The sequence below is a fragment of the Dipodomys ordii genome, unplaced genomic scaffold, assembly GCF_000151885.1.
Source record: "Dipodomys ordii isolate 6190 unplaced genomic scaffold, Dord_2.0 Scaffold21, whole genome shotgun sequence".
In the NCBI taxonomy this organism is placed as follows: domain Eukaryota; kingdom Metazoa; phylum Chordata; class Mammalia; order Rodentia; family Heteromyidae; genus Dipodomys; species Dipodomys ordii.
The window spans coordinates 7,313,692-7,337,304 of record NW_012267237.1 but is presented as its reverse complement, the minus strand read 5'-3'; the positions used below and the strand labels follow the sequence as shown (position 1 = coordinate 7,337,304).

The following is a 23,613-nucleotide window of genomic DNA, read 5'->3' as shown; positions in this document are numbered from 1 at the left end:
AGCCCGGACGGACAGACGGGCGTCTGTAGGGTGTTCGTCTTTGCAGGACCAGGACATTGGAGAAAGTCAGGACTCCCTTAAAGGGCCGTGCCTGTCTTTGGGCCCAGGTGTCCACCACTTCGTTCTCTTTGGCTGTAATCAGATCTCTCTGCCTGTCGACACCTGTCTCCCTCCCTCCCTCTCCTTCTCCCTCTCCCTCTTCTTCTCTCCCTCTCTCCCTCTCTTCTTCTCTCCCTCTCTCCCTCTCGCAAGACTAAACACCAGGACAAGTCGAATGTACCTGTTGCTTTGCCTCCCCCAAGCAGAGCCGACCGTAGCCACAGTTGTGTCTGTAGAAAGATCATCTTGAGTTGTCCAGACAGACAGACAGACAGAGAGGGATGTGCTCCCATCCCACCCTCAGCTGGAGGACAGTTCAGTAGCTTTGGAAAAGTAACCTCCGGCGAGTTTGTCAGCAGTTTTATTGTAAGGAGGGAGGGAGTTGCCTGGGGAAAGGAAAACTGCTTTTCCCAGCCGTTTGTACACACACACACACACACACACACACACACACACAAGGTGACATTCCTTTGGTGGCTGTGCCCATCAAACGCCAGACTGAGCCACAGCGACTCTGCTGTGAGGCACCATATGCCCGGTTTACACTAGGCACTGTGATCGCAAGACTAATGCTTTGTCCCCTGAAACACCTGACAAGGAATGGGAATTTATGGCCGGTTTTTTTTCCTTATAGAAGTATTTGGTAATTGTGTCGCTCGAGTAACAGATGCTGTGTTCATATGTTTCCTTTCTTGACACAAATAGATGACTGTGAAGATAAATAGGATAAAAAAGGAACTTGTTGCTGGCAGGAGGCAGGTGGCCAAGGGGGCTCTAATTCAGCACAGGAATCAGCATGGGCTGGGCTGGTCTCGCTGGCCGCAGGCTGGGACTGGCTGCCCGTAAAATGATACTAGATGTGTTTACTGAGCTGAAAACCACCTCCACTGTTCCTCTCTCTGTAGAATAGAATTTTGGAAGGGGACAATCATACCAAGCTAGTGTAAGCACTAAAATATCTTTTTTTTTTTTTTTTTTTGGTGGGTCATGGGGCCTGAACTCTGGGCTTGGGCGCTGTCCCTCAGCTCTTCAGCTCAAGGCTAGTTTTCTGGTGGCTTATTGGAGATAAGAGTGTCATGGACTTTCTTGCCTGGGCTGGCTTTGAACCTCGATCCTCAGATCTCAGCCTCCTGAGTAGCTAGAATCACAGGCATGAGCCACCAGCACCCAGCCCAAAATATCTTGACTGTAGGTATTCAGAACCAGCAAGAACCTAGGCACCAAAACTTTGTATGTGCTTACAAAGTATCAGGTCAGAGAAGAGGGACATGGTGTCACTGTGATGGATTTAAGACTTCTATCACCCTGTCAGCCACCCCAAGTACCCTTGAGAAAAGGAGAAACTGGTTCTGGGAATGACTTTATACTAAAAGACCATTCATTTCCTGGTGGGAGAAATCAATGAAGTGTCTGAAATTCTACATACTTCCTTCCCAATGATTGTATGCGTTAGTTACGTGTGTGTGTGTGTGTGTGTGTGTGTGTGTGTGTTGTATTGCACTACCTTCAAATTGTAGAGCATGGTGTGGGGCTGAACATGTTTGGGTCTGGAGGAGAGGTTGGGGGAGGGGTAAAGAGTAGCCAAGTGCTATGTAACTCCTCATTTCATTGACGAGGGAGAGGCTGCAGAGTAAATGCGTTGTGCAAGTAGCTTGTGCTCTAATGTCTACAGTGGACATTTCAAAGGATTGGATATATTATGCATGTGTGTATGTGTGCATGTGCATATTTGTGTATATGTGTGTGTGGTTGGTTGGGAATAAGAAGACTTCTCTCACTTGAAAGCGAGCTCTAGCTGACCAGCACATTTCCACGTGTCTTCATTTTCCTTTCTTTTACAGTGGTTTTACGGGTTTTCTGGCCCTATCTTTGTGCTACTTGGTGTGGAAAATAATTCATGTACCACCAAAGAGTTAAGATGCCCACATTTATTAGTTTGACATGCATATTTCTTAAATATTCATGTAAAGACTTGTCATGCAGATTGCTGGTGGTGGTTTGAGTTACGATTATGTATCTGAGTTTATAATGACATTGCAGACACTTGCTTTGCGTAAGATTCTTCCATCCCACTTAGAAATCAGCACACTGTGGCCCAGAAGAGATATGGAAGATAGATGATTGATTCTTTCTGGAGAACTTTCAGATTCCTTGCCTCATCCTGTGTGCTTGATACCATTCCAGGCACCCCGAGGTTGGCAACCACCTGGCTTGCCAATAGCGAGAACACAGTTACATGTCTGGATTGCAGAATAGCTTTTGGATTTGGAGAGTTGGGATTTGGGATATCTATCATTGGCAACTAAAACACGTGACTACAAGGGAGATAAGAACTTTTCCTAATGTCACATTTCACAATTATTTGTCCTGTATTCCTGAGTGTGTGTCTGATAAGTTTGTAACACAGCAAGGAGGCCAAAGGGATCAGGGGCAAAGACTTAAAGTGCTGCCTTTCCTATAGGAGTGGAGGGAGAATGACACAAGTGGACTTAAATCATGACAGGATTTCTATGGCTTTCATAGGAGGAGTAGGCTTAGGATCAAAGGCAAAAGCAAGAATGTGATTATAGTAATCTTAAGCAAGAGGGGATTGTGGACCAAGAGTCTTGCATCTATGGTGATAAAAATCTATAGAATTCTAGATGTGTCTGTGGTTTGGCCATTGGGATTTTCTCATTGGTGATGATGGTAAGAGAATGAGAACTCCAGCATCCCAACCTACTTCTAGGATTACAGAGCCATACTGACTGAGGCAGGCAGGCTGCTAATGAATTGCGTGGATGAGGAATGCTAATAAATTCTAAGACTTGGATTTAGGACATGTGTCAGGCTATGGGAATGAAACTGTACAAAGTCGAAAGGTAAACATACAGGTTAGAATTTTTCAAGAAGGGTCCTTTGTTGAGCCGCATTTTTATTTTAATTTCTGGAATTAAAAGTTCTGCCAGAGGCTTCAGGTTACCAGTTGCAGAAGATACTTGGTTAGTAAATACATATACATATCTATGTCCTATACATATCTGTAGCCTAGAACCAATGGCTCGTGCCTGTAATACTAGCTTTTCAGGAGGCTGAGACCAGGAAGGTCATTCAGAGCCATCTCAGGCAGAAAAGTCTGTGAGATTCAATCTTCAGCTAATCAACAAAATGTAGGACTAGAGGTATAGCTCAAGTGGTACAGCACTGGCTATGAGCAAGAAAACCAAGTGAAAGTTGAGGCCCTGAGTTTAAGACCCTGTACCAGCACGCACACACACACACACACACACACACACACATACACACACACGCACACATGCATGGAATAATGCCCATGCTTTCTACTAGGTCTACATGGTAGACAAATTATAAAGGCTACCACAGCTTTCAGAATTCTAACTTCACACTACAATCCAAATTAAAAGGGTGATTTCTAGATGTTCAGTCATGGGAGTCTAACAGTCTCCTCACAGTTTTCTTTTTCTCCTTTAATAGTATTTCTTCTCATTGTGCAGCCTTGCTGAGTGGGGAACTACTCTGTCTTGTTGGAGCTCCTCGGTATCCAATGTGTCACTTATCTGCTTAAAACTCTTCCTATCTAGGGAGGGAGATGTGAGCTACCATACACTAGCTTGATGTAAATAGGGTAATATTTTAGACATAAATACGGAACATATATAAAGTCCTTGCACTTTTGTGGCTCAGTAGAAGGTTTGTTGTTTAACAATACTAATCATGTGACTTTGGATGTTTAAAAGTCATCTGGTTTTACTGTAGACATAAAATAGGTTTATATAAGAGATGTCATCTCTGTGCTCAAAAAAACCTGGTTTCAATGTTAAACCCAGAGTACAGAGGTTGGTTCATACGCAGACAACAATACCATATGACACATGGAGCGCCTGACTCAGATGGTCGTAGCTGTATGGTCAAACCTGTTCTGGGAGCCGTGTGGAAGGTGGATTTACAAAGAAAACATGAGTGGAGAAACAGGAGTCATTCATACTCCCAGCTGTGATGATTCCAAATCTCTCCCACTTATTTTGCAATCAGAGAATTCAACAATGATCACTTACAAATAGTAGAGGAAGAAGGAAGAGTAAATAATACTACCTACTTTATACTTTAGTCTTCCAATTATAAAGGTGCTTGATTTCCTTTCTTATAAAGAGCTAAATGTGTTCATTTTAATGAAAAAATGTATTAAATATTAATGACAAAAATTACGTTCAGAAAATTTTACACTATGAAAATTTTGCACTGGGCCACGTATTTTGCAATCTCTCCACTACGTGATCTCCAGCAACTCGATGACAGAAGTGCAGATTTCACCTCCATCCTGCAGACCTGAAAGCTGAGGCTCAGCATTTCTACACTCCTTGCCTATAGTGCCTTGTCTAGAGTTGACAGGGATGTGACTTGAACCCAGATCCTTAGAAAAGTGTCTTATGTATATGTGATGTAGCCAGCTTACGCCTGTAATTCTAGCTACTCAGGAGGCTGAGATCTGAGGATCACTAGCCCCGGTAGGAAAGTGTGTGAGACTTTTATCTCCAACTAACCACCAGAAAACCGGAAGTTGCACTGTAGCTCAAGTGGTAGAGTGCTAGCCTTGAGCTGAAGAGCTGAGGGACAGTGCCCAGGCCCAGAGATCAAGCCCCACAACCAGTACCACCACCACCAACAAAACAAAACAAAAATATATATGTGATACATGAATAGAAGGAACCTATTTTTATATTTGTGAAGAAAAATAGCAAGAATATTGAAATGTAGTAAAAATTTTTAACTTATTTAAATGACTGATAATTTTGAAAACAGAAAAAAAATAAGAATCTGAATAGTGCATTGACAGTCTGTTGAGTGTGATTATGCCAGGACCAATTTTGGTTTCCTTTGATAAAGAAAATAATACTATGGCCCTCTCATTTTCTGAGTTTAGAACACAAAGAATCCTGTTGTAAATATGTATTAAAGTTGTCAAATATCAGACACTTACTGTGAGTCCCCAATGAAATGTAAATTCTTGACCAATGATTTCAATTAAAATTGACCTAAGATGGAGAGCTAGTTGGTCAAGGCATGTCTGCCCCAGGCTCTCGCCAACAGAACCTATAGCCTGGTGATTTTAGAGTACATCTTGCTGTACAGTCTCTGAATTCTATTTGGAGATTTCAGGTCCATTCCTTTACTTCATAGGGCTTTCAAGTAGCGAACCTACAGTGGAAAGGAAAGAGAAGGAGCCTGATCCAGGGTGAAATCTTTGCAGTCTCTGCTGCATGGTTTCTGAGTGGATCCCTAGCTCCCGTGATGAGCTAGTCTGCTTAACACACAGCCCCTTAAAGGCAGTGTGTTCTTAAAGGCAGTGTGGTGCCAGCTCCCTCTGCTCCCTTCCATTTCATTTCCTGAAGTTGAGATTCCCTGCTGGAAGACAAACACTTGGTCAGTTCTGTCACCCGAGCAATAGGCATTCCACCAACACTTTTCAAAAGATATTTTTATTTTCTTTAGTTAGATGTACAAAGGAGTTGCCGTTCAGCAGAGCTGTGAGTACAGTGCCTCGATCAATAGCGCCCCTTTCAACATTCTCACCCACCCTTCCCCATCCCACCCTACCCCTTCCCTCACTTTTCTTAATTTTTAGGTCCATACATTGAATGTTTTGCCATTCCACACAGCAGCATGTGTACCTATGCATCTTGATCTGTGTCATCCTTCATCTTCACCCCCCCCCACCCCTTCTCAGTTCTGTGGCATAAGCGATGCGTCCTTGCCTGCATTCTACGTGTGTCATCTGTTCATTCTTCTGCCCTTCTCCTCTTGACCTCTCCCCCTTGCAAGTACCCATTTCCTAGTACTTCTTTGTTCTTAGTCTTTCTCAAGAATGATATCCCAGTTTAGATTTACAAATTGTAGTGTGATCAGCCAAGGATCTTGATCAAAACCTTAACTCCCTTCCAAAGGTGGTTGAAGCTCACTCCTTAAATGCACCTTCCAGAAGTCCTTTGGAATAAGCCCTCACTGGGGATTTCTCCTAGGGACACATGTCATGTGCCTTCCCACTGCCGGGCCCAGAGGTGCAAGCTCTCACCTCACCTCAGAAGATCTTGGCCTGAGACAAAGTCCAGGTCCTGTTCTGAACCCATGTCGACTAGGTCTCTGTCCTCATGATCTGCTCTGACATGTGAGGTGCAGGTCTTTTCATCCCCTTCACCTTCACCAGCGAAACGCTCTCAACATTTCCAGTGCAGTTGGAGTTGTTTTATGTCAGCTCCTGTCTTTGGGTCCCCCACCACCCAGGAAGGCAAATCCTGTGCGCGTCTAATCGCCTTTATCCGCCTGGCAGCCCCGAGCTCGCAGAGCAGTAATCAAGCATTTCCGCTGTAATTCACTTTATGTGCATCACATTTTACCTTGGTATCTAATTTCTATGCAATTGTAGTCTAGGTCAAACTGTAATGGGGAGAGTGTCACTTTTAATATCCTCTTACAGTAAGTTAGTGGCTGGAGTCTACAGCTAAGAATTTAGATGGCTGGGTGGCCCTTGGGACCTTCCTGGTGTCTTTCGGTTTGGTTCACAGAAATTAATACCTCTGTACCTACACTTTCTTCCTATGGAGTAGCAATGGTGTCAATTAAAAGGAGATAAACAGACCTTGTTGGATGGGGGAGTGGTGTCTTTATGTAGAATTCTATCCAAGAGGACAGATACCTGGATGATTTTTCAGCATGATCTAATTTAACTGGGAAGATATAAGTGGGGGGTAAAAAGAGATGTGTACATATCCTAGACAGTGGGTTAAGGTGACGCCCTCTCCTCTGACACGTTTGTTGCTCAGACACCATCCCGAACTGAAAGTGCAGGAACACAACAGAGGGTGAAGCGAGACTGGGAGTTGAGTGTTCCTACAATGAGAATGTTCCACGCAGTGAAGCTGTCAGGGAGCTGAGCAGGGGGCTTCCGGGCAGAGTTGCGGGGTGATACAGATCTACAGGAATGAACCAAAAGCTAGTTTGAGACAGTTCTACCTTGGCCCCTCCTCTCATTGATGCCCTCACTCCTGGAAAATGCCCTCATTCCTGCAAACATGGAAGTTTGCAGCTAGGGCACAATCTTGAGGTGAAGAATGCTCTCTTGAAGAAACCGCAAGCAAGTTACGCTTTTGATTTGAATGATGGCAGCCTGGATAGGGTTGAAGCGCTGTGGGCATGGGTGGGGGTGGGGCAGGAGAAGGCTGGAACTGCCCGGCCCCCTACTCACCCTGAAGCAAGAGAGAATATGGTCAGTCTGCACACCTGGCTCTCTTCCCTGTTACCAATTCTAACTTGGGGATTATGCCTAGAAGAAAGCAGTTTATATTCACACTGAAAAAAAAAATACAACTGCCACCAGGATTTTCTTCCTCAAATATGATCAACGAACAAGGATTTCCAAGGAATGAGAAAGAATTAGTGGCATAAAAAAAAAGACATTAAAAATAGAAAAGCAAATTGTCTCTGGGAAGAAACATAGTTTAAGGGATAGAAGAGATTAAAAGAAATAAGCAAAACTTTCAGTTTGGTTATTGAGAAGGATTTGGGAAGATCTTTATTTTATTAAATAAAAACTGAATGGTATGTAGAAGGATAAAAGAACAAGAGAAGCTTTCTAGGCTGTAAAAATAAAACTACCAAAGCTAAAAGCCAGATAGGATGATGAAAAACTTGTGAAGGAAGTTACCCAGAAGGGAGAGCATAAAGGACACATGACAGAAAATAGGAGAATAATGCAGGAAGAACCATAAAGGACGCATTCCTGAAATTTCACTTGTTGCAGGAGTCTCAGAAATAGAACACAGAGAGGCAGAGCTGAGGGGCACCTGCCTTCTATGGAATAATAATAATAATAAAATTCTTTATTCCACATTATGAAATTTCAAAGCACTGAGATAAAAGAAGACCCTCAAGTCTCTGGAGAGAAATAAAGCAGAGCTTCCCTGACTTAGTAGACATCCTCCTGGATGGTGGAGAATACATGGAACTCCACAGGGAAGTAATCCTCAACCTAAAAATCTATACAAAACCAGTGATCCTTTGTAAAGGGAGGGTCACATATTTTCAGACTTCTTGTAAGTGCTCTGAAACAATCCACCTTCTTTGCATACTGTTCTAGAGAGCTGCAGAGTTGGAGACACTATCGCAACTAAATAAGAAGTGTTACCAGGAAATACTGTGTATTAACTGGCAGTGATGGAAGAGACCAGGAGCGAAGCCTGCAAGGCACCAGGCTAGGAAACTGGGAATGAATGAAGTGGATACAGGTTGTGGTGTGAATCTTGGCACAAGTCCAGGAGATATAGGAAATTTCAGTATTGAAGGATAGAAAAAGTGCAAGAATTCTGAGCTTAAGTTTCAGACAGAATTGTTACACTTCATCAAGGTTCATCAATGAGCGTTACGGCCTGCACAGATATGATAAACTATCTGTGCTCTGTCACTTCCTCGCTCTGCAACGACTCCATTCAGTCAACACATACTAACATCTGCTTCACATCAGGCCAAAAGCTACAGCCTTGGTTTCCTTGATCTAGTGTTCTAACAGGGCGAAGATGTTAGGTAGGTAGAAGAGAGGAGGGGGAAAAGACCCAGCAGAGGGGGACGTCTGAGGGGTAGAATAGCCACAGGCTCTCAGTGGTAACATGTCACTTGAACAAGTAATTGGACCAGGAAGGAGAGAGGAATGCATGTGACTTTGGAAAGGTTCCTGAGGCACATGGTCTAGTGAGGAAACACAGTTATACTTCTCTGAGATGGTTTCCTTGTTCCTCAGTGGAGATAGCAACATCATGACAATGTTCCAGAGTTGTTGCAAAGATGGTATTATTAATGATTAACATGCCGGCATGTCAGTGCTGACTCCACGGGCTAGGTACAGTGACTTATGCTCCTATTCTTAGTTATTCAGGAGGCAGAGATAAGGTCAGCAGGGTGAAAGTTCACAAGACTCTAATCATGATCAGTGTTGCAAAACAGCTAGGCCTGGAGACGTGCCTGTCAGCACAGCTATGCGGGAAGCACAGTCCAAGTTTCTATGGGACCAAATATGAGATTCTTTGAAAAATACCAGGCCGTGGGCCTGGTTCAAGTGGGAGAGTATCTGTCTAGCAAGCACATTTCCCTGAATTCTAGCACAAGTACCTTTGCCATTCCACTCCTTCCAAAAATGACTATAAATAGAGTCATAATATCAGGCTCTTCTGAGAATTCAAGCTTCTAAGATGGAAGCCAGATGGCTCTTTTTAGAAGGAGAATGGGAGTGGAATTAGTCTAGAAGTAGCCTGAGATACTTCTGGATAGAAGAGAGGGTTGAGAATTGGAGGAATTCTGAGAAGGAGAGGTACATCCAGGTGGGGGGGGGGCATCTGGGAAGGGTTGTTCAAGGAGGCAGTGTCCCAGGCTGGGCTTAACAAACACCCTTGTGTCTTGTACACCTAGTAGAAAGGAAGAGCAAGAGACCTCTAATACGAGGTTCTGATCTCCTGTACTGATGTCAAGGAGGCATGGCTATATTTGGGAGGCACTGAGATTTCCCAAGCAAATAATTTTATCTGTGTGAGTCTGTTTTCTGTTGCTATGACAGGATATCCGAAGCTGACTACTTACAAAGAAAAGTATATTAATCTCATAGTTTTCGAGACTGAAAGGGGCCTCTAGACAGACAGCCAAGAGGGATGGGGGGGAGGGAGATGAAGCTATTACAAAGTGAGAGAAGAAGCCTAGGAGACCTTTTCTCTCCAGGATGACTGAGGTCTCAGAGGAGCTGCATTCGCCGCCTTTACAGGTAGGCCTCCCAGTGGAACTGGGTTTAATTTTATTTTCTTTTTGGTGGTGCTAGAATTTGAACTCAGGACTCCACACTTGCATTGCAGTTGTTAGGCAGGCCCTCTACCACTTGAGCCACACCTCCAGCCCTTTTTGTTCTGTTTATTTTGAGATAGGGTCTTGCGTTTTCCCCAAGTAAAGCCTCTACAGCAGTGCCCTATTTGTGCTTTCTGACAGGACTGCACCACCATGCCCAGCTGTGTCTGTGGAGATATGATCTAATTAGCTTTTTTGCCTTGGTTTGCTTGGAACAGTGATCCTCCCAATCTCAGCCTCCCACGTGGCTGCGAACTGCTTCCATATCCCATCGAGAATGACATGACCACAGACACAGAGAGAGACACAGATGCAGCCATCAGTACCGTGTCCTTCACATGTTCCGTGTGCTCTGTATCAGTCAGGTTATTGTAAGAGAAAAATCATGGCTCCCACATTCTATGTACCATCCCAGATTGGCAGTTTAGTAGGATCTTCCTAGGATAGCAACATTAGCGAAAGGGAAAGGAGAACCGTAGCAATAGTTTAGTCTCCTCGATTTTATACCTCATTGGGAAATTGAATATGAATGCATAAGCTGACATCCAAAGGATAATTATATATATATACACACATAACCAGTAATGATTCAAGCTTTAACATATACATGTGCATGCCTGTATTTTAAAGTATTGAAAAGGAAAGAATCAAGGGATGAATTAAACTTCCCTCAGTGTATCGTATAAAATAACCCCTCTTTTCTCAAACTGTTCTTAATATATGACAAATTTTATGCTAAGCCAAATAGTAAAAATTAATAATAATATGTTGACACAGGGAGAAGTTTTATAAATGTAGAAATAGCCTTGATCGATAACACACTTTATTGGTCATTTTCTCTCTATAACTTTTGTGGGGAGTTAATGGTGTCCTTTCTTCCTGGAATTATCACAAAGGTCACTGTAGGTGTTGGCAGGGGCCCAGAAAGCTGTAGGAAAATAACACAGAGATATGCATTTTTAAAGTTTTCATTTTAGAAGCTAAATGTCTGATTTTAGAGTTTGTGCAGCCAATGTGTGATTTATGTAAAACGACCTGAGTAAAGACTGTGATTAGGATGCTAATTAGCAAAGCATCTTCCTTCACATATATTTCAGAAAATCACAACCAACTTTGGAGGAAAACTGCTCGCTGAAGCCTGTTTTTGTTGGGGTGAAACCCTTCCCTGTCCATACACTGAGAATTTCACTTACTACTCCCCACTCTCTTAGGGCAGAAACCGGTCACCCAACTGCAAAAGTTAACTTTTCCAGTGAACTTGAAGATCCCATCTTGCTTTCCTTTCCACAGCAACCTCAAGGATGAATGAGGAATACCTAGGTCTCGATTCTTTTCCTGGAAATCTCCCTCATCATCATCATAATTAGGTCTGGAACAGATTGCAGATGCCCTGTTCAAGTATTGCAGGGATGGTGTCTGGCAAAGCAGCTGTCCAGAAATAAAATGACCCTCCTTGGATTTTATCCCATGTTGATACAGAAGGATATCTGTGTGCATGTGAGGCTTGCCATTAAAAATTCTGGGAAGTGCCTAATTAATAAAGTGCCAAATTATAGATTCCCTTGCATGAGTCGTTAATTAGGGACATAAGAAGATAGCAGTGAGCCAAACTCTTGATCACTGCAGCTTGGAAGGAGAGCTGTTTTAAAACAAACTACAAATGCTGTTCCCTTCTCAATATTGGGAATATAGCTTACATGGTGGAGGGCTTGACGAGCAAGTGCCCCTAGTTCAAAACCCCAGTACCAACAGAAAAGAGAATGCCCTCCCAGGTAAAATTTAGCCTTCCTGGATTAAGCTTCATTACATTCAGATGCTGAAAGACTTAATTACAAGTGTGAAATCCCATTATGTCACCCTCTAGTCAAAGGCATTGCTAGTCAAATTCTGTATCCTTCCTTGTTTTCTTGTGCCTGCTTTCACTGAGGAGAGTTCAGTGTCTGTAGATTCTTGATGTCTTCATCAGCCTAACACTGTTTTAGAAAAGGATGCACATTTGTGACTGCTGGGTCCCCCGAACACCCAATGTGGGAAATCTGGGGACCCTCCCCAGCTCCAGAGCAGCTACTCCCCTTACAGACATCACCCTGAATGCCGCCCGACTTCCAGAAGGGAAGGGACCAGGACCAGGGACAGGCAGAAAACATGCTGAAGTCTAAGCATGGCCACATCAGTGACGCTCCCCCTCCCCTACCCCTGGCCCCAGGATTTCCTAATTGCAGACCTGACAGAGTATGGATGCCTGCTGCCAAAGCAGTCTCCTCCCTTCCTTGCCATCAAGGATATTGCCACCTTTTCTTGCAAATATTAAAATTTCCCTCCAGCCTCCCTTCCTGCCCTCCCCCTCCCCACACTCAGGAGTGGATGTCTGTGGGGGTGCGCTGAAGCCTACTGAAGTACAAACCTCAACATCCTGCATCTTGTCACACATCTTGTCACCTTTGGTCCTGACCATCCAAGCCAAGTGGCTTCTTAGAGGCGCAACAAATGATTGAACTACTTTATTCTCCTACCTTTCCTTGAGATCTTAGTCTGCAGTGTCCCTTTACATTGGCAATCTTAAAGGTTGTCTTCCAAATGCATTCCCTCGGGTGGAGAAGCACTGAGCTGCTTTTGCAGGTAGGTGCACTGGCCAGGTGGGGAACTAAGTGAGAACCTGCTTCTGCAGAATCTCCCAGAAACACGTAATCATCGCACAGTTGTGCCAGCCCACCTGTGTCTCCCTGGCAGGGACTCTCGTCCACTTCGCCTGCTCAGCAATCCTTTACCTGGCCACGCAGAGCTGAGGTCAGTCTCTGTGGTAGCCACACAAGGCTGGAAAGTCAGCATTGCCAGCACTGTCTGTGTGTGCCGGGCACAGGCCCGGGCACCTACTGCGGCCTCAGCTGCATAGCCAGCATCCAGCTAGAAGCTCCGCCCAGGCCTTTGTGGAGAGCACTGTTTGCTCAGTAAGGCAGGAGAGGCTGTGGCCCTGAAGTGTCAGTCACCAGCCATCCAGAGGGGTGCCCACATAGAAGTGCCCCAGTCACCAGGGATGTATTCATAGCCAGAGGTTGTCTTCACAGGCAGACCATTCATATGCACCTGGCATTTTGAATAACACCTCTTCTCTACCTGTCTCAGAGACACCTGACGGGCACGGGATGGGCCATCCACCACTCCACCCGGTGTTTCACCAGACAAATAGCTCCCACAGGCTCTTCATTCTTTCGGAGCTGGGAGTGAGCTGGACATAATCCACAGCCTGTTGCATCATAGCCAAGGTGGCAACTGTGGTCTTCTGTGAAAGGCCAACACAGAAACGATCCATTCTCAACATGAAAGATAGCAGGGTCCATGGACTTGGCATTCCATGGCCAATCCTGTCACAGAAAGAACTGAAGAAAAGAAGTCTTAGGTTTCCTAAAAGACTGGGAAGAGATGCACAAGGCCAAGGGACTTCTACCTTTTGGCAGGATGAGGTCCTATGGGCCACTTCCTGTTGAAGGATCCTCACCTGTGATTTGGCCATTCACTAATTCTCTCCAAAGAAAATATTTGAATCACGGTAGATGGCAGTATTCATTTGGAAAATAAGGTTTAAAACAAGGTTTAATAATTATGGAAAATTATATTACCAACCCTTCCAAGAAAACTCAAGGAAGAAATCCTGTGTTTAGTTCTCCGTCAGAGATGATATGCATAGCGAGTGTTTTAGCAGCAAAGCTGTCCTGAGTTAGGATAAAATATGAAAATCGAGGGTTTATGAAATAGATGAAAGGAAAGGGTATTTTTTGTTTCCAGAAGCAAAGTGATCATACAATAATTTTCCATCATCATGGTGACATTATTAGGTTAGGATGCAATTTTGTCGCCAAATGCATACAAGTTCATAATTGCCCTTGCAGACATCAGTATGAAATGCAGCTCTCCGCCTAGGTAGAAAAATGTATCCCTATAGTTCTCCACATTTCTAACCGCATGATATGTGATGTCGAACAAATCCAATGAATCCGTGCTCATTTGCAAATGAAATCCAACTCATAAACTTGACTGGGAAGACACAGAAATATTATGGAGTCCTTTAAATACTAAGGTTAACTTTTGAATTAGCCTAGGAGTAGGAAGTAGATTTGGGACTTTAATGTAAGTCTAGAGCAAAATAAATCACAGTGTACAGACAGAGAAGGAAGGGAAAGGGGAGGAAGGACGAGAACGTGGAGGAGGAGGAGGAAGAGGAAGGAGAGGACATGGAGGAGGAGGAGGAGCAGGAGCAGGAGGAGCAGGAGGAGGAGGAAGAGGCGGCTTCTGTCCCTTTCTGTGTTCCCAGAACAGCAGCATGCAATGCTGCTTTCTTAATGCCTTTAAAAAAATAAAATAAGTATGGCATAGGTTTTTAAAAAGTATCTTTAAGTAGTTGTACAGAGATTCAAATCCAATATCACAGTTTATGAGCACAATGCATCTTCATCAGTATCAGCCCTTGAGTCATCCTCCCCCCAACCCCACCCCACCTCACGTCCTCTGATACCATTCGCACATCTACACATTGAATATTATGACTGCGTTCACCCACCCTTGCCCCCTCTATTAATGCATGTTCTTTTTAGTTCTGTTTCATTTGATGAGACTTTTCTCAGCTCTAAATATAATATTTATTTTTCTCATCTATTAACGTAGTATATATTTAAGAGATAATACCAAGCTTTATTGTTAAGAATGTTTCGTGCAGATACCACATTCCCACCCTACTCTACCCAGGAGCTTAATAAAAGACATCAAGCCAGACTTTTAAGGTGATCAAAGTGAACAGAGCAGCAGTCAGCTATGAGGCTGCTGACTACATTACCGCTCACAGTCCACGCCTCCCAACCACAGTGCTCAGTGATGCTCCCACTGAAATGAGGGTTCCAGCAAAGGAGGACCAGCCAAGCAGACCGCATGGGGAAATCCTGTGTCCACGCCGGGCCTGCTCTTCTCCATCAACATTTGCTTTGACCCTTCACAGATACAATCATTGCTTCAATAAGAATCATTGCATACTTTTATTGTGCAGTTTGAATTCCTAGATCCTACTTTGGACTGCACGGCACAGGAAGTCCTAGCTTTTTTTTTTCTTCTGAACATACTTCTTTGTCTCAGAAATGAGATGATCTTTCTTTGCTTCCTGTTCCAGGGTGCGTTGTCTGCTTGCTTCCTGGAGCCTCTATCCTTCTTTTTCTCTTTCTGCTCCTCTGCAAAGGAGCACTTGATACAAATGGAAACTGTGAAGAGATTAATTAAATGGAAAGAACCTTTGCCTAATAGTGATATTTTAAGATGAGAGCAGGCAAACATTTGTAAAATAAAACACAGTTAAAATTTGCATTAGAAAGTCATAGATCATAAAAAATCAAAATAATAAGAAGTACAGACGTGTCTGCAAGAGAAGCACATGGGCTGCTTTGTTCTGTTTAATAAAATAATCAGCACGATGTGGTAGCAAATGTTGTTTAAATAAAGCAAGAAATAATAACTAAGGTTGTAACACCAGATCTTATATTTTTGTCCATTTTCTCTCAATCTACTTGACCTCAAGGAGAGCGGCTTTGACTAGGACCCTGCCTGAGCATCAGGAAACCTGGGGTCCCCTTAAACCATGCAGAGTGTACCCTACCCTGGCTGACCAATGGGATCCTTTGAGGTTGAATCTAGAAATCTGTGCTTTCACACATTCCTGGTTCACTGAAGATTTGGCAAGCAGCAATACGGTTGTAATGCAAAACCAAAGTGATTAGTGGGGATAAATCGCCAGCCCTGCTACTCTCACCAGGTAGTTATAAGAGAGCAGATCACCTACTGAATGTTTCAGGACCCTTCAAGAAAATTAGGATTGCTGTGATTGTGAGATGTTGAGTTGAAATAATATTCAGTCCTTGCAATCAACTGAAGAGTTGAAATGAATCCATGACGATATTCCTGTGACTAATGGTGTCTCTTTTGAAAGACAGCATGGATTAAGTGGGCACTAATAAACTCTCCTTTATAACTATTCAGAAGTAAGTCTCTTATGGAAGCCCTTTGCTATAGCTGCTGATTCTCTGTGAGAACATATGACATAATTTCTTCCTCTGGTATGGCCAGTCTCACCTCAAGCATTTCTCTTAACTAAAATGTCCAGCACCCCATCCCTCACCCCACACACATATATTCTCTCCCCTCCCTGCTCTACCCCATATTTGTTTACTGTCCTTTATCTCCATCTGCCTGAATGTGAGCATGCTCAGATTTTTCAAGGTCAAGTTCTTTGTCCTGAGCATCCAGGGTCCTCAGCTGCTAGAAGTTAACTGCCTGCTCAGTAAATGTGTTGAATGAATTAATGAATGTATCTATTGTCTATCAACAGAGTTTTGTTGGTCCATATGAACCAAGCGATAAAATCTGGTACATAGAAATTTAACTGCAACCCTCCCCAAATACACAGTATTACATTTTGTTAGTCAAAGGTAAACAAGGCATTTTGGATTCTCTGACTCAGTAAAAATATAGGGTGGAAGACGGCAGACAAGCCAAGAGACACTTTTTAGCCCTTTCTGCTTTGTTTTTTCTGTTTTAGAATGTCCGGCATGTCTACGTCTGACTTCCTGCTCGGTGACAAGAGTTTGCTATCTAAATGTGAAGGCTTAATTTAGGCCCTATCCTGGTCTAAAATTGAGTCCACGTTCTTCACGGTTATTTCAGTATTTTCTTCTCTTTTGGACTTACTTCATTCCTGTATTCTTTGCAGTTATTCATTAAAAAGATTTCTTCTCTCTCTCTTTCTCTCTCTCTCTTTTTTGTTAAACCTGCATGTGAGATTTTTTTTTTCTACCATTGGTGGGGCTTGAACTCAAGGCCTGAACACTATCTCTGAGTTCTTTTGCTAAAGGCTAGTGGTCTATCACTTTGAGCCACAGCTCCAATTCTAGTTTTCTGGTAGTGGATTGAAGATAGAGTCTCACAGATTTCTCTGGCTGGCTTTGAACAGTGATACTCATATCTCAGCTTCCTGAGTAACTAGTATTACAAGCACAAGCCAGTGGTGCCTGGCTTCAATTGTTTCTTAAGCAAGCAGGCAAGCAAGTAAAGAAAGAAATGAGGGAAGGAAGGAAGGAAGGGAAGGAGGGAGGGAGGAAGGGAGGGAGGAAGGGAGGGAGGGAGGGATGGACAGAGGGGGAAGAAAGGAAATCATAACATTTTGCAATCATATTTCACAGAATCGTCAGAAAACTTTTTACCAGTGAGAATAATTCAAAATGAAATCTCAAAGTTCTTTTTGCCATTTGAATAGTTAACATTAGGAAGCATTTGATTATTTTTTTTAAATGAAGGGTATATGTGTATGAGATGATATCATTTCTTGAGTCTAAACTACAGTGACACAGGAACACCTATTTTTATGTTGTTTTATCAACTGGAAAGGACTTTTACATGTGATCACTCTTATCTCTGTCCTCCAAAAATATCCCAGATTATACAAATGCTTAGATTGTCATCTTTTGTTTTTTATACTTGAGAAAACTAGGGATCAAAAAATTTGTCTTAGTTTACCCATCTGACTAGAGACAGATCTGGGGTAAAAGTCAGGTGTCTTTATTTCAAGTTCACAGAGCAAAATTCACACACACACCACACACACACACACACACACACACAAGTAAAATTACAAAGAACCTGAGATACTACCTTTGGTGTCAAACCCTGATATCAAGCTTCTACATGGCATTTGCATATGTCCGTGACACCCAGGGAAGAGGAATGGCCCCAACACAGAAGTCAGGGTGGTCTGAGGGCTCTGTTTTTCAGTCTGCACAACATTCTGAGCCTGTCAGATCTCTTGCTCCCTCTCTGCCTTTCTCCACACCACCACAGCAGAGCATCTAGGAGCTGCTTCCATTCTGAGCCAGCCTAGCATCTTTCCAAGCCAGCCGCAGCAGAGGGGGAGGGCAGGGTGGGGCTGACTGGCTGCTAGTAGTAGTCTTGGCTACAGCAGCTGCTCCCTCCCCGTTGTAGACTAGCGTGTAGACTGTGCCCCTGAGCTGCTGGACTGCTGCGATCTGTGGACTGCCCAGGGAACACATGGAAGGGTTTTAGTTTAAGTTATGAAAAATCTTGGTTGAACCTATTACTTTTTTAATCAAAAAGTAACTGTAACTGCTGTCTAACCAGGGATGGACTGAATGGCCCAAGCATTTTTGTTGTTGTTTTGTATCAGTCCTGGGGCTTGAACTCAAGGCCTGGGGTGCCACCCTTGAACTTCTTTTGCTCAATTCTAGTGCTCAGCCATAGGAGCCATAGCTCCACTTCCACAACTTTCTTTTTCTGTAAAGAAATTCTAGGGTCAGAACTCAGGTCTTGTACATGTGAGTCAGGTGCTCAGTTACTTGAGCCACACCCCCAGCCCTTTCGTGCTGATGTTACTTTTCAGATAGGCTCTTGTGCTCTTTGCCCTGCCGAGAATACCTACGTGACTGGAGTTAGAAATATGTGCTGTCATGCACAGTTTATCGCTGAGTTCTTGTAAGGAACTTAGGGATTTGTCAGCAAATAGAACTTAATGTTGAGAGAAAAATCCTACTAAGAAGTGTTAGGTTTTTAAAAAAGAGGTAGGCGAGTAAGAACAGCACCAGCACGCACGTGGTATTCAGGTAAGGGGTAGGTTTATTCAGTAGACCTGCTGGGACCAGGCAAGGTTGGCACTCCACCAGAAGGGAAAGGCCTAGGAAAGAGAGAGAGGAAAGAGCTAGAGTAGAGAGAAAGCAGAGAGAGCTAGAAAAGAGCAGCAAGAGAGCGTCTGGGCCTGGACTAGGCCTTATCTAGGGTATGGGTAGAGAAAGGTGTGGCCACATCAAAGTCAGATGTGACCTCAGTGGATGCAGATGTGACCTCTTCGAGGTGTCCCAGTTGCCTAGGTAACGCAGGTACTGGGTAGAGACTTTGCTGCAAGGAGGGTGGAGTCTGCTAAACATCCAGGAGTGGACCTTACAAGAAGCCGTCATTTTCTTGGAATGAGAAGACACACACACACACACACACACACACACACATACATATACACACACATATGTACATTTATACACTTTGTATATATGTATATGTATCTATGTCTTCTCATTCCAAATACATATATAAAACACAAACTACATTTATATTTATACGTAACACACATATAAGTATATGTGTATATAACATGCACATAAATATATAACACATACACATGTGTGTATTCATGCATGTACACACACACACTTGTATCTGTTAAGGCACAACATATGGTCTTGGTGCTAGGGACAGATCTCAGTGTCTACCACTTGAGTCCAGCCCATTTTTTTGCATTGGTCATTGTAAGGTAGGTCTCACTTTATGCCATAGTGGCCTGAGCTGTAATTCTCCAAATTTTGCTTCCTTGCTTCCCTGGAGATGACAGGCATGTACACTGTACACAGCCACTTTGCAACCCCCATAGCGGGAATAACAGGCTCAGAACACCACCTCACCAGTGTTAGAGAAGGAGTCCCTTAACCTTTCATACCCAAGCTGTTCTCCAAGTGATACCCGAATCACTGCCTCACAAGGAGCTAGGATTACAGGCTTGAGCACCTGAGCCTTGCTATGATCATATATTTTTAAAAATCAGTCTCAACATCTTGAAAGTATGATATTCACAAAGATAGACTTTAAAATTCTTGCTCCTTGCCTCTGACTCTTGGTTATTAATTTTATTACTAGTATTACTGAACATTTTCTAATACAAATTGAATGCTTGTAACAGGAGGATCTTCACATATCACTGCTTAAAAGTTCAGTCTAGTCTGTTCTTTGCTTACCATCGGATATTTATCAAAACTTAGAATAAAGAAATGATGATAAAGTTCCTGCTGTTACCAGTATGCTTAACTTTTATTTAACTATTTGACATTTGAACGCAGTCACTGTCTCCTTCTTTCTACTCTTTTGAATCCTTAACAATATTCTCAAAACCTTCAGGCCTAAAAAATTGACAGCAAGAACTCAAGGCGTAGAGTAGATGCCTGGGAAAATCTAAGCTTGAGATAATAACCAGTGATGTTGACATTTGATAAATCAGCTGCAATGAACCTAATTATGCAAAACAGGTATTTGGAAGAGATCATTCATCACAATGCTATATAAATCAGAGATTATTTCATTACCAGCAAAGGGAAGGTGAGAAGCTTGGCTGCGCACTTCTTCCTTCCCTCACCACAGGCAGTGTGTTTGAGTGAGCGTAAATTCCTAGAGCTCTCACGCTGCTCCCACCACTCACCAGTGCTGCTCTTGGCTGAGTTACATTTGAAGAGGCCTGTGCTACCTGGTGCTGGTGGTTCATACCTGTTTTCCTTGCTCTCGGGAGGCTGAGCTCTGAGGATTATGGTTTAAAGCCAGCCTGGACAGAGAAGTCCATGAGATTCTTATCCCCCCAAAACAGCAAAATTTAACAAGCAAAAAGCCCCAAAGCTAAGGGAAAGTGAGAGGCCCTGAGTTCAAGTCCCAATACTGGCATCAAAAGAAAAAGGGGGATGCCAGGCACCAGTGGCTCACACCTGTAATCCTAGCTACTCAGGAGGTTGAGATCTGAGGATTGCAGTTCAAAGCCAGCCCAGGCAGGAAAGTCCGTGAGACTTTTATCTCCAATAAACCACCAGAAAACCAGGAGTGGCGCTGTGGCTCAAGTGGTAGAGCACTCACCTTTAGCTGAAGAGCTCAGGGACAGTGCCCAGGCCCAGAGTTCAACCTCCATGACCCACCATAAAACAAAAGAAAAGAAAAAGAAAAAGGTGGGGAGTGGGGGAAGCCACATGCCAACCAACATTTACCTGTAAGCAGTTGCAAACCTTTCAAATGACTTTTTCCCTCAAACACCTGATGTGAGCATTAGAACACTTTGGCTTTTAAGAGGCACCCTGGATCATCGGAACGTAGGTGAACCTGTCCACAGACTCTATCCAGGTCAAGGAATTCCTGATGCGTCTGGCTATAGAGCTTGGGATGGAGGAGTTGAAGAGCAGCTGGCGTGAAATGCCAGTGCAGCACTGGGTATTAGTGTGAGGGATTTAGCTGAAGGTCATTTTGAAAGCCAGCTGGGTTTTCCATGGTTCTTGCATGGGTGCTGGACTCAGCTGACAGTCTCCCTCCTTGCTGCCCAAGCCCACCTCAGCTCTTCCAGTTCCCTTCCATATCTTCCTTACAGTCTTGTTAACTCAACTGTGACCCTCATGAAGGCTTATCACCTGATGAAGGAGCTTCCTTCTTTGAAAAAGAAAAAATGCCAGGCGCCGGTGGCTCACGCTTGTAATCCTAGCTACTTAGGAGGCTGAGATCTGAGAATCACGGTTCAAAGCCAGCCGGGGCAAGAAAGTCCAGAAAGTCCGTGAGACTCTTATCTCCAATAAACCACTAGAAAACAGGAAGTGGTGCTGTAGCTCAAGTGGTACAGCATTAGCCTTGAGCTGAAGAGCTTAGGGACAGCGCCCAAGCCCAGAGTTCAAGCCCCACGACTAACAAAAAAAAAAAAAACAACAAAAAACATTATTAAGTAATTGCCCAAAGGAGTTTCGATTCGGTGGGTCAGTTTCTGATTATCATGCCTTTCTGTTGATGTTTTCATCATTCTCTGCCATGGCTCCAACCCCACCCACCCCCTCCATCTACCCGGGTCTGTTTTCACATACATGCATCGAATAACATGACTGTATTCACCCACCCGTCCTTCTCCATTCTTCTGCTGCCCTTGACCCTCCATACATAATGCACGGTCCATCTTTCTGGTATTGATTCCTTGTTTTCAATTGTAAGTCATTCAGAGGTGTCAGGGAGATGCTGTGCCTACCCAGTGTAGCACTTACTTTAGTGGAGGTGTTTGTGTACAGATACAAATGCCCCTGTCTATGTTTCTTTAAGGAGCATTCCAGTGGTCATCTCCAACCACCCTTTTCCCATGATGTGCAATGAAGTGTCCCAAGTCAGGGTCCACAAAGGCTGGAAATCGGTCTGTTTCAACCCCCCAGCCAACAGTAAGCCCGTTAGTGACGTCTACTGGTACATTTTCCAGAGGGGGAGAGATGAGTGCACGTACTTGGATTTGGAGAGTGAGAATAAAGGAAGCTATGGCCCGGAAGTCTTGATCTTTAGCATCTGTTTCCCTCAGAGGTTTAGCTTGTTAGATGCTCAAGCATTTTGACTTATCTGTTGTCCTGGGCCGGGGGTGGAGGGGGGTGGCGGGAAACGGCTAAAAGGAAGAATTTCCAGCCCACTGCCCAGCAGTCAACCTGAAGATGGCTTTGCCATTGTGTCCTCTTCATTGATTCGACACTTAAAATAATCCCGGTAGTACAGTTTGTGGTGTGAGGTCGATGTTGTAAGAGGCTTTTAGGATCGTTTGTCCGCCCGACTCCTTTGGTGAAGAGGCCAGTCGCACTCATTCGGCCGTGGTCTTCTGCTGCGGGGATTTCTTTCAGCACCGTTGTCATTCTGTCGTGACATCACCTTGGGGAGCAAAACCAGGCAGCTGGATGTGCTGATAAACTGATTAGCCAGATCATGGCCGCCGTTGGGGATATTCACCTGGTTTTCTGTGAATGTCAATCAACCCGACCCTCTCTTCTCTGACTTCAAAGCGTCTTGGATAAACCGTGTTTGAATGTTGGTGGAGCCTTCATGCCCCTCTCCTTCATTTATTGCAGCTGGGTCCCGAGCCTCCTACAGCAGCCAGCATGGACACCTGGGCCCCGAGTTGCGGGCCCTGCAGTCCCCGGAGCACCACATAGACCCCATCTATGAAGACCGAGTCTACCAGAAGCCCCCTATGAGGAGCCTCAGCCAGAGCCAGGGAGACCCTCTGCCGCCAGCACACACCGGCACCTACCGCACGAGCACAGGTGTGTAGCCAATGCCTCCCCGGCCTTCCACAGGGGGCGGGGTTGAGGATCCAATGAAGGTGTGTGTGCGTGAGTGCGTGTGTGTGTGTGTGTGTGTGTGTGTGTGTCCTCATGTCCACGTCCATTCTTCCCATGATGCTTCTAGCGCCAATGACCATCGATGCTGGAAGAGCACAGTGGTACTCTAGTTTCCCTAGCTGGAGATACTATGAAGTGTAGAGTTAAACAGAGGGTTGGGAGGTGGTTTTGTTACACAGGAAAGTACAAACGAAGATCAACTAATGTTTTATACATCCTTATTAATTTATTTAGTGACTATACACACTCTTAAGAAAACTCATTATGTATGACCAAAAATGCAAATTTCTGATCATGGTAAGTGCATTTTAATGGTGTAGTTACCCATTTCATGAGCTTGGGGTAGGAGGAATAAAAGTGTAGCATATTTTGAAAGGCACACTTAGAATTAGCTGCATATATATTTGTAGGCTGCATCAGGATGTTTCCAGTTGATGCTCGGCTCAGATGCTGGCAGTTGCTTGTGATTTAGTCACTGTCTGGCTCTCCTGTACTTTGAATTCTACACATCCAGAGTCTCAAGAAGAAAGACAGCTGTTTCTGCCCTCTGTAGCTCTCTTAGATATGAAAATACAGTAAAGGCATGCTGGGAGGTGCGTTTAGGACAAAGCCTCAGGCTGCTGATGGCGCAGGTGGTATTTCTGTTTTAAGGTGGTGTGTGTTGCTT

The 23,613-nt window shown here is 44.0% G+C and overlaps 1 protein-coding gene across 2 annotated transcripts in view; it reads left to right on the top strand.

Moving 5' to 3' along the window:
* The window catches only part of Ctnnd2 (catenin (cadherin-associated protein), delta 2), a 349,057-nt gene that overhangs the window by 447 nt on the left and 324,997 nt on the right, over positions 1 to 23,613 (top strand). For both annotated transcript variants that reach the window (XM_013013886.1, XM_013013885.1), the window contains exon 2: positions 22,674 to 22,868. In XM_013013886.1, coding sequence (XP_012869340.1) covers positions 22,796 to 22,868 — 73 coding nt within the window. In that variant the 5' untranslated portion in view covers positions 22,674 to 22,795. The remainder of the gene's footprint in view (positions 1 to 22,673; positions 22,869 to 23,613) is intronic.